General features: G+C 38.1%; 1 protein-coding gene across 1 annotated transcript in view; it reads right to left on the reverse strand.

Annotated features, from left to right (window-relative positions):
- LOC146329372 (striatin-like) overlaps positions 1-9,281 on the reverse strand; it is an 81,404-nt gene extending 72,123 nt beyond the window's left edge. The window contains exon 1 of the mRNA XM_084714642.1: positions 8,917-9,281. Within this exon, the coding sequence (XP_084570768.1) occupies positions 8,917-9,135 (219 nt within the window). The 5' untranslated portion in view covers positions 9,136-9,281. The remainder of the gene's footprint in view (positions 1-8,916) is intronic.
- Positions 9,282-11,709: the final 2,428 nt, after the last annotated feature.

Below are 11,709 nucleotides of genomic sequence, written 5' to 3' on the forward strand. Positions count from 1 at the left end.
GGGATCATACAACATTTGTAAAAATATGTAAAGTTAGCAGAAGGCTAAAGCTGATGTTAGCCACTCAACCAGCAGAAGTCTGTGACAGACACACACCTTGTGCAACCTGTGCACTTGTCATGGATATTTTGTGTATTTTGTATTTGTATTTGTATTTACTGCATGTACAATTTAATTTCCCTTTAAAGTAATCTATTTATCCATCTCTAGGTAATGACAGAATTTTTACAACCCTGTCAATCAAAATGACAGAAAGTCTAACACATCCTTTACTTACAGGATTGTTTCTTGCATCACACTGGTGGAAACAAGCTTCCATATCCAACACATCTGTGATCTTATGCAATTTACAGTTTTTTCCTTTTATTTTCTCTCAGTGCAGAATGAGAGGACTGTTGGCCTGAAGGAGAAAGTCCCTGCATTCTGTTACTGTCCAACACTTAGTGTGTGTCATCACGATGACATCAGCTGATGCTCTCAGTCTCATCCACACTGGAGGAGGCTTCAGTTTCCAGATCAGCAGCATCAGAAGAAAATGAAGAGCGAGGAGATCAAAGGTCGGGCGGCATCAGTCAGACACTCTGCCACAAACTTTAACAAACATTTCAGAGCTCCTGCTTCCTGGATTCACATGGAAAACAGACGCACACGTGTTTATCTGTTGGTTTATTTGTTTATTGAGTTTGTGGTCTGAACTGTTCAGGCAGCAGACGGATGAAATCCTCCAGCAGCAGCCAGAAGAACTCTGCATCTGCTCTGCATCACAGGAAACACAGATGCACACGTTCATAACATTCAACTTCATGAAACGTGTGAGTGAAGAATAAATGAAGATGTTCTGATGCTGCGTTCACTGTCCTCTGTGTTCACTACACACATCTGCATCTCTTCACCAAACTGCTTCAGGTGACTCCATCCGTTTGACTTCACCAACCAAAAAATAACACTAAACAGACGTACAGTCTGGATGTCTTTTGTTTGTTTGTTTGTTTTTTTACACTCAAAGCTTCTATTCAGGTTTTTGAATGAAGGTTTGAAAGTCTGTTGTCATATTTTATGACATCATCATCCTGTAAGAAAAAATACAAAATCCTCGGTTTGAATAAAGTGATTCAAGTTCAGTGAGTGGGTATTTTTAACTAAGTATTTAGTAACTCTAGTTAAGTAGATTTTTCAGGTATCTGTACTTTACTTGAGTATTTATTTTTCTGCCAACTTTTTAACTTTACTCCCTACATTTTAACACAAATATCTGTACTTTCTACACTTAACATTTCTAAAACAGACTTTAGTTTTAATGCATTTGTGGAGAATTATTGATTATTTTTTTTATTTTGCATCATAGTGCGCTGCCTTCCCAGCATCAAGACTGATTTCAACAGAAACAGAACAATAACAATAACACATGTATCCATCAGTGCACATCAGGCATAACAGACATGACAAGACAAAAATGACGTAACAAGATGAAAAAGATGAAATAATATTACAGCAAAGTAAAAACACAAAAAATGACGAAACAAGAGTAAAGGCAACTAAAAAGATGAAAAACGACAAACAAAACAAAATGAAAACAGGTAGAAGTCGACGCTCAAGTGTCGATTCTGATGCCTCCGCCTGCAACAGTTTCATACAACTGTGACTTTTTTTGTGTTCCCTACACCTGATTGGCATAAGTGTGTTTTTAGAGACAGGTCTGTCAGGCGGCCATTTTGCGGCCATCTCGAAAGCGTTGGTCTCCAAAATTTAATCAGTTCATGTTCCTGTTATAGAGTGTTAGCACACAAGACTTGGTGCAAATCCATCCACCCGTTCAAAAGCTATCGCGCAAACAAAAATCGGTGATGGGCGGACGCATGGACTCATGTACAGCCAGACAAACGGAGAACAGTATGTCTCCGGCCCGGCACCTTCGGCGGGCGGAGGCATAAAAAGATGTAACAAGACTAAAAACAACGTAACAGGGTGAAAAATGCCGCAAAAGGCGTAGCAAGATGACAAAGACGTAAGAAGGGTAAAAAGACGAAAGACGACTAAAAACGACGTAACGAGACCAAAAATTACAAAAAAGACGTGACAAGACAAAAACAATGTAACAAAATGAAAAACAATGTTAACGACGTAACAAGACTAAAAAGATGTAAAAAGATTAAAGCGATGTAAAAAGACTAAAACAATGTAACAAGACAAAAAATGACAAAAGGATATAAAAAGACAAAAACAACATAAACATCTAATTTTTACTTTGATACTTTGAGGACATTTCAGAGCCTGAACTTTTTTACTTTACTGAATCAGTATTTCTACTTTCAGCTGCATTTAAAATACAATTTGGCTGCTACAGAACGTGACTAATGGCTTCAAATGACTCTTAATGTCTAACATGATCAATCTAAAGAAAAATATATAATTAATAAAAATTATAATTATAATAACGAATTGACATTATAAGAAAGACATAAGAAGATTTGTCTCTGTCTCAGTTCAGCAGTTTACTTGTGTGACTCACAGATCGCACTTATTAAAGGTCACTTTGGATAAAAGTGTCAGCTAAACTTCCACAGCATCAGTATCACTGCACTTCTAACAGAAATATATGTTTTCATTCAGTCCAGTCTGTTACATGGAACCTTAAGTGTGGAAAGAAAATCATTCCTGGCGGGTGATTTTTTAAATTTCATTTGTCACGTGAGCCCAGCAGGATCACTATCATCGTGTGTGTGTGTGTGTGTGTGTGTGTGTGTGTGTGTGTGTGTGTGTGTGTGTGTGTGTGTGTTTGCTGGCCGGTCGTCGTTCTCTCGGCTGTGTATTTATAGCCGCGGTCGGAGAGGAAGGAAGCCGAGCGGCAAACATCCTCCTGAGCCGGAGCGATGAGTGTGTGTGTGTGTGTGTGCATGTGTGTGTGCTCACAAAGCTCACGCATGACTTCACCTCAATGTCGCATCCCAGCAGCCTCACACAAGTTGAATTTATTTTTAAAACTAAGCGGTTTGTTTGGACAAAGAAAAAAAAAAGGAAGCAAATTAAATTATTATTAAAACGTCCATATGAACATGACTCCAGTAACAATAAACAGTACATCATATTACTGCCACTGTGTTTAATCCAATATAAAATGACTCACTGATGCTCAATGCAATGAACAATTAAATGAACCATTTAAACACTGAACTCATGACTCAATGTCACAACTCCACTTAAAGGAGAAACCTGTAAAATATTTAGAGTAATAAAAAATAAAAATAACCACGACGTGTCATCAGAGATGAAGGGAACATGTTAAGTTGAAATTCTCGCTTCACATGACATGAACGCTGCAGTCATGGTGTCCCCCTTTAAATTTCCCATCCTGGATCAGAATAACTGTTTTATACGTCTGTTTCACAGTAATCAGAGCTCAAATTAATCAGAGCTCAAATTAATGCCGAGTACATTTCTGTTAATGAATCATAAAAAAAATAATTAATAATCTTGTAGAGGGCGTAGATGTTTGTAACTGTTAAAGTGATCAAAATGTTAATGGAGTTTGGCAGCAGTGAGACAGACAGAAACTGAACTCCAACTCCAGAGTTCAGAGTTCCTGTCATGATTCTTTTCATTATAAATGAATCTTTTTTTGATCAATCAGTTAGTTGTTTGGTCCATAAAATGTCAGAAAATTGGTGTTTCCCAAAACACAAGAAGACGTCTTCAAAAACCAGAAAGAAACCATAAAATATTCACATTTAAGAAGCTTTTTTTCTTTTTCTTTTTTTTTTTTTTTTTACATTTTTGCCTTAAAAAATGACTCAAACTGATTAAATGACTATCAAAATAGCTGGCTATTAATTGATTAATAATTGATTACTTGATTAATTGTTGCAGCTCTACTTCACCTTAGCCGCTTCCATCCTTTGGAGCACAGAGCATGTTGTCAGTCACAACCTATATGATCAATAATTATCAGTGTCAACTGATATGAAACTTCACTATCATGATAGGTTTTTCAGCTGTATCACTGAGGCCTAGTTGCAGGCATCCTGCAGGCATCCTGCAGGCATCCTGCAGGCATCCTGCAGAGCTCCTGCAGAGCTCCTGCAGCTGTCTGTCTGCTTCAACCATAAATCGTATATTAAACTGTTGAATGGGTTAAAACATTGGGTTAAAACGCTCTTGAATAGAGCCTGACTGATAACTTGGCGTACTAATATTACCTAATAATTACTAGCTTATCAGAGTTGTATTGGTATCAGCATTTATCAGATACATAACGAGAAAGGTCACTGCAGAAATCAAAGATTAATTTTAGGTAATTTAGAAACAAATTTTTCAAACAGAACATCTGGTGCTCAGTACAACTTGGTCACAATTATTTAAGTAATTGAACGGATCAAAAATCTTAATATTTTTCATTTAGGCTCATTAATATGGATGTAACAATATATTGAATATTGTAATCAACAAAAATGTCTGAATATCAAACCAATCTGTGATGATCAATACTGTGATATTACATGGCAGGGATGCACAATATTACTGGGGTGGCTGCGGTATCTGTCATGAAGGCATCAAAATAAAATGTATTTGGTGATCTCATGATGGTTTAATTATGCACATGTGATGCGAGCATGTCTGTGGTGTGGAGGTTTTTTATCTGAAACGAGACCGATTTTTAATTTTAAACATCAGAAATGATGCCAACTGTCCTGATTTCACTTGTAAAAATCAAGCAGCTTAGAGGAAAAACTTGATAATTTTATTATGATGAATTTTAAACATGTCATTGATCTGATCTGATCTCCAGCTGGTCCAGTTTCAGCTGTGACGTCAGACAGAATCAGACTGGACCTCTTCCTCTCTTTCTCTCTTCAGGAAACTTCCTTCACGCAGGACTTTTTCTTTGTTTTCTCGCTAATAAACTCTGACTAATCTCTCCCATCTTGTGTGCCAGCTTCCTCTGTTTCCTCTTCCTTTATTACCTCAGAGGAAGAAGGGGACGCTCTCGGCCTCAGACACTAATGACGCGCAGTCCGTCTGCAGCAGCATTCATACGACGCGCCGGCAGAACGAATGAATTCACAGCTGAAATTGGTTTCCGGCCCCGGCTGACCGACGGCTCCGTCACGCTCTGATCAGCTCCCGGCTCAATGGGAAGGAAAATTAAAAATCAAACGGCGCTGCGGAGTGATGGTTTTTACACAGTCTCTGCTCTCGTCTTCCTCAGAACAAAAGACCTAAAACAGCCAGGAGACACAGAGGACGGACGCCGCTGTGTGATTGGCTGGCAGGTTGTAGTGGAGGTAAATGGTGAGCCACATATCATTAAGCCAGCCTCACAGGAAGTGGTTCCCTTTATGGATGCGCTGTCATCACAGCACAGGTCGGCCGATGAGTCTTACTTATGTAATCTAACAGACCTCAGAGAGCTGCAGGAGCACAGCAGAGCTGCAGCTCAGGCCACAAAACAGAACAGACATCCTAAAGCAGCGTAAAGGGCAAAAATTACACGAAAAATCTCAGAATGCCCCTAAAAATGTGACTGAGGGGGAAAATCTGCCCCCAAGATTTAAGAAAAAAAATCTGGTTTAGGTCAATATTTTGGCATTTTTAGGATATTTGTGAGTCATTTCCTGAAAATGTTGATCAGGGCAGCACAATTAATCATAATTGCAAGATGTCTTTCTGGAATTTTCAAAACGCAGGAGGTACAATATTTGTTAAAGGCAAAATGCATCAAAAAACTTTTAAATGAATGAATGTGGTGAGGAGGAGATGATCTGTCCTACAAATCAGATTCTACAGCAATCTTCAGATGGCAGGTAGGTATGGGAATCGAAAACCGGTTCTTGTTGAGAACCGGTTCCCAGTGTTTCAATTCCTTGGAATCATTTTCCAATTTTGTAAATGATTCCCTTATCGATTCCAGTGGGCGTGAATGACATCACCACGCATGTTGTGTAGCTTATGCAAGCAACGTGCGTGGCGACATCATTCACCAGTGCAGCCAGCAGGAAACATGGCGCCCAACCGGCACAAACGCTAGTTTGGTTACATTTCACGAGAAAGGATGACAACAGGGCAACTTGCAATACTTGCAAAGTGGATATTTCATCAAAGGCAGGAAATACTACCAATATGCAGAAACATTTGCACACACAGCATTCGATAACTTTGAATGAATGTCGCGTTTTTGATCCGCTCCGGAGTGAATCTCAACCCAGCAGCAGCGGCAACGTTAGCACGTCCTCTGCTGTTAATACTGCAGATAATTTACTAACTAACACTGCCTATCATGTTAGCATCATTTGCCTCATTGTAAAACCTGCAATTATTAACTGTTAACTGTTAACGTTAAATGAATGCCTTCTCATGCATTACATTTAGATGACCATGACGACAGACAGAGACTGACTGGCTCAGAGGCTGGCAGTACTCGCTCCAGTTCACATCTAGCTTCCTGTTTGTTCTCTTTTTTTTCCAAATGAGAATCGATAAAGAACTGAATCATTAAGCAGAATAAAAAATGGAATCGGAATCGTAAAAATCAATTCCCATCCATAGGCAGGAGACACAATATGTGTTAAATGCAAAATGTGAGTCTACTACAGTTTCAAATTAAACATTGTGCTGCAGAAATGTCCCTGCATACAGATCATATTTTTACAGACTCTGTTTGGTAACAATTCTTGCAAAGATTATGTTTTAAATGAAAATGAGACTGTGTAAAAATTTGCATGCCTTGGAATATCGTAAAAAACATATTGTAATTGCATTATCAGTCAAAATAATTGCAATTGGATATTTTTTTCCAAATTTGTTCTGCCCCAGTCAACGGACTCGTAGTGAGCTGGCATCCAGCTTGGCAGCTAACAGTTAATAAGCTGCTGCCCTCCTTTCTTTCACCTCACACAGACAACATTATCACGCTGTCAACGGGTCTCCTGAAGGACGCTGCGAGTGAAGCCAAGATGGGCAGTTTTGACTTGAACAGTGGGACATGAACAAACAAAAATTATAAGAGGGGATGGCATCGTCTGTCAGCCCAGCGCTAGCTGATGTGTCTTGCGAGGTGTAGCACTAAATAGAAAGAAAATGCACCACAAGTTGGGCTGCACAATTAATCGCAATATAGCCAAGTGCAATATCCAAATCACAGAACCAGAACCAAACTGCAACTTTTTTGAAAAAAGAAAAATGGGTGAGAAAATGGTAACAAGGTACCTTAGTGGTGCAGCGATGAACTGACCTAAAAATCTTGCTCTTCAGGTGAAAAACATCATGTTTGTTTGGTTCGGACCTCAGTAAATATCACATCATCTTTTTTTTCAGTTAACATGAAAATTGCCATGCAAAACTGATAATTTCCACTAATCAAATTGCCATAACAATTGCATTTTCAGTCAAAATAATCGCAATATGATTGTTTTTTACCAAATCGAGCAGCTCTAACGGCTATCATGTCATAGAAACCACGAGCAGCTCTCAGACCATTTGGTGTATTTCTGACCCTGAAATTCACTTTCCCCGTCTGTTTTTCATGTCCGGCACAGAGCGCACAGCCAACAGGTGGGAGGAGAGGAACAAACAGGTGGGAGGTTCATGCAAATGAGAATTCATGAGAGTTCATATTTTGGTGGAAAATGTGCCTTGGACTGATTTTTATCAACAAGACTAAAAACACTACATTCTTGTTGCAAATGCACAGCAAGGTTGGAGTAATAATTCACATTTTAGAAGGGTCCAGAAAAAATATATACATATCAGTATGTAAAAATCCAGATCAGTTTCTTATGAGATAATTCTGATTTAGTAAAAACTTTTATAGACTGACTTATTCAATATATACACTCTTATATAAAGACCATCTGGGCCTGAACTGCTGATAGAAACTTACAGCTGATCCACCAACACACCAACGTTTCGTGACTCAACTGGATCACGCGCTGCACGGAAATGCAACGTCTATACATCCTTTATCGGACAGCGCTCTGCTGTGCGTCCATTATCGGACACATTCCAGCAAACCTCGCAGTCTGATTTTGGAAGTGGGAGGACGGAAACCTCGTGTCAGGCTCGGGGCTCTGGATGGTCCTGATTGTTTTGTTGTGGTCAACAGCTGATGATGACAGAGAGATGAAGGGACCCCCCCCCTCCCTACAGAAAGTACCAAAACACTGTCAGGCACTGGCAGTTAGCCACTGTCGGGCTTAGCTGTGTGTCCGATAATGGATCTCACAGGCAGAGATTTCTGCGCTGCACAGGTAATCGACCACCAACACTGAAACAAGGTTCTATTAATGATACAGAAACAAGCTAACATCACATCATCATACAACCACTTACACTGGACACAGTACCAGCAGGGAATCTAAACAACAGCTAACCTGGTTAGCAAGCAGCGCAGATACAGATCAGTAATGACAACAGTCCGCCAAACAGCCATTTAAATATTATGTAATTCTGTGTCGTCTTACTTGACATTGACACACAAACCTCAGAAACAGTATTCGGTGCCCTTTCTGGATCCACATGAGCCTGTCCTTTAATTCGGCCTTACAATGATCAGCAAAGCTGCCCGTGTAACAACAAAACTTTACATTTCATAAAGAATGTGCGTCATTCTCTGCACATACCAACATACACTTACATATAGCGCAGAGGAGAGCGTCAAACAGAGCGGAGCATCCATAAAACTACAAATGTCATCAAAGAGTGCGCTGGTTGTTAGATTAAAACAATGCCGAATTAAATATTAGATATTTCTCACTCAAACCATGTTATATGTGAGACTTGGTTCGGAATATTTACGCGCCGATAACAGAATAAACAATTAATTCCTACATTTTCCAATGCGGTTTAGTGAAACGTTCTCACTCGCTTAGCTAGCAACCAAAACAATGTCCGATAATGGAAACCTCCGTGATTGCGGCTGCTTACCTGCAGCTCGGCCCGCTCCACCTCCCACTGCGCCCGCTCCACCTCGAAGCGGGCCCACTCATGCTGGAGAAAGTGTAAAATCCCCGGGATGTTGTAATGAGCCCTGGCCGCCTCTCCGCCGCCGAAGTCGCCAGTCTGCGGAGCTTTAATATTCCCACCGCCTGGTAAACCCGAGTTGTTGTTGTTGAAGAAGACACCGGGGCCCGCCTGCTCGTCCATGGCCGGACCGGGGCGATGTGGCTGCTGGGTCAGTCCGGTTCTGTTAACCGCGTCGGTAAAATATCCTCCGGAGGGAAAAATAGTCCATCAACAGTCCTGTCTGCTGGGCAGCACAACTCCTGTCTGAACCAGCTGTCAGATGAGGAGACAAGCGTCCAGCTAACGGCATTAACAAAGACGCACGACTTCCTGTGTGGAACTTCAAAATAAAACAACGTACGGGTGCAGCAAAATACTGTAAACAACAACAATAATACCTACATAAATATGTATCAAAGTAGAATGTATTTTGGGGAAGTGTGTAACAAATTTGAATGTGTTGTAAAATTGCAAAATCTCATTTTCACATTTAGGCTGCTCATATACAAACTTAAAGTTAAGTGTTTCTTCTATTAGAGAACTAAAGACGAAATTACGAGAATTTTAAAAATCAAAATTGTTATTATTATTATTATTATTATTATTATTATTTTTATTTATTTATTTATTTATTATGAGGCAGAAAGTCACAATAATAAGTTAAATAAATATAAATTATGAGGTAAAATAATAATTAATTATTATAATTAATTAATTATGAAGTTTTTATCAAGTATGAGCTATGAGTATGAGATGAAATATATAAATTATGAGATAAGTCACAAGTATGACATTTTAAAAAAGTCACAATTATGAGGTAAGTCATAATTATGAGATAGAATGAGAAAATAATGAGTTAAAAAGTCACAATTATGAGATTAAAAATATATATGACTCATATATAATTCTGAGATTTTTTTTTAAAATCATAATTATGAGGTAAAAAGTCACAAAGCTAAAAGAAATATACATTATGACATAAGGCATAATTATGAGATAACAAGCTGAAATTATGAGGTAAAAAACCCACAATTATGACATTTTTAAAAATCACAATTATTATTATTATTATTATTATTATTATTTTATTATTATTATTATTACTTATTATGACATAAAGAAGTCGAAATTATGAGGTAGAAAGTCACAAATATGACACAGAAACATCTAAATTAGGAAATAAAAAGTAAAAATTATGAGAAAAAAATTATGATCACAACTTTTTATCATATAGTTTCGACAACTTTCAAATATGACCATTTTTTTTCTTTCACCGGTGAAAATGACTTTCCACATTATTTTCATGAAGTATTACAGGAACGTTTTCTCTACTGAAATCTAATCAAGCTTTTATTTTGAAGGCAGAACAGTCTCATTACCGGTGTTACTTTGGCGAACATGAAGTCGCTTCACACACCTGTGCGATGACATCAACTCCTCTCAGTCCCGCCCACCACCGTAAATCTTCTCACACCATTTGACTCATCAGGTGAATGAGAAGAAAACTACCCAATTGTAGAGGAGCGCGTGTTACGTCACCGAACTACTACGTTTTTGTGTGTGAATCAGATTCAAGTTCATGAAAATAAATAAATAAATAAAAATAAATAAATAAATAAGATGAACTGAAATGGCAGAAAAGTGACAATGACAAGTTTAAATTAATGACTTTCTTCATGTATTTGGTAGAAAAAAAAAGTAATGCAGTGGGTTTCAGAAAACTCTTAAAACATTCAGCTGTAAATTCATTAGACACCTACATGCTGCCATCAAATTATAATAATAAATTATTATAGAATTATATTATAATAATATACTGCATGTGGTAATATGGTGGAAAAGAAACATGCTGCCAGTAATTATGAACAAAAATTATGTTTGATGAACCAGAGGCAGTATGCAGTCACACAAATATTAATAAAACTAACAGTATAACTAAGATATTAATATTATTTCCTCAGGTGGAATTATTTGTGAATTAATCAATTAGGACTGACGGAAAATTAAATAATAAGAATTGGTAGCTATTTTGATAAACATGTCATGGTTCCTGTTTCACAAATGTAAACATTTGCTGCTTTTCCTTTTTTATCAGAAATGGTTTTATTTTTAGTTTTATTATCTATTTTATTTTATAGTAGAATGAAGGGGAAAATAAACAAACAAGCTGATTCTATATCCCGCTAATGTTTATTTCACTAAAATTCAACTTTTGAATAATTTCTTATCAGTTCCATCCATCATTATTTTTGTAGTGTTCTTTTCTGTAATATGCTCCTTTGTTGCATTATTTTTATTTATTTATTTGTGATTTGTCATCATCTGTTTTCAATGTGTTTTTTATGTTTAGCATTCCAGAAATACTTTGCTCTGACAATAGGTACATTGTTGCATCAGGCCAATGGAGCAATTTGAATTTTATTGATGATAATCGATGAAAATTAAGGGGTACAAACTTTTTTCAGCTTCTGAAACTGGAGCACTGGTCTAATCAATGTGGCCCCTGGTTGGTGTCAGTCCGGCCCTGCAGCCCCTCTGTGTGTCTCTGTGTCTCGGTCTGTGTCAGTCTGTGTCTCAGTCTGTGTCTCGGTCTGTCTCAGTCTCGGTCTGTGTCAGTCTGTGTCTCGGTCTGTGTCAGTCTGTCTCAGTCTGAGCTCCACGTTGCGGCTCTAACTTGATTAAATCCGCAGATGATTCACGCTGACTGCGGCCATG

This window comes from Lutjanus erythropterus, chromosome 3 (assembly GCF_056507025.1).
Source record: "Lutjanus erythropterus isolate fLutEry1 chromosome 3, fLutEry1.hap2, whole genome shotgun sequence".
Classification (NCBI taxonomy): domain Eukaryota; kingdom Metazoa; phylum Chordata; class Actinopteri; order Lutjaniformes; family Lutjanidae; genus Lutjanus; species Lutjanus erythropterus.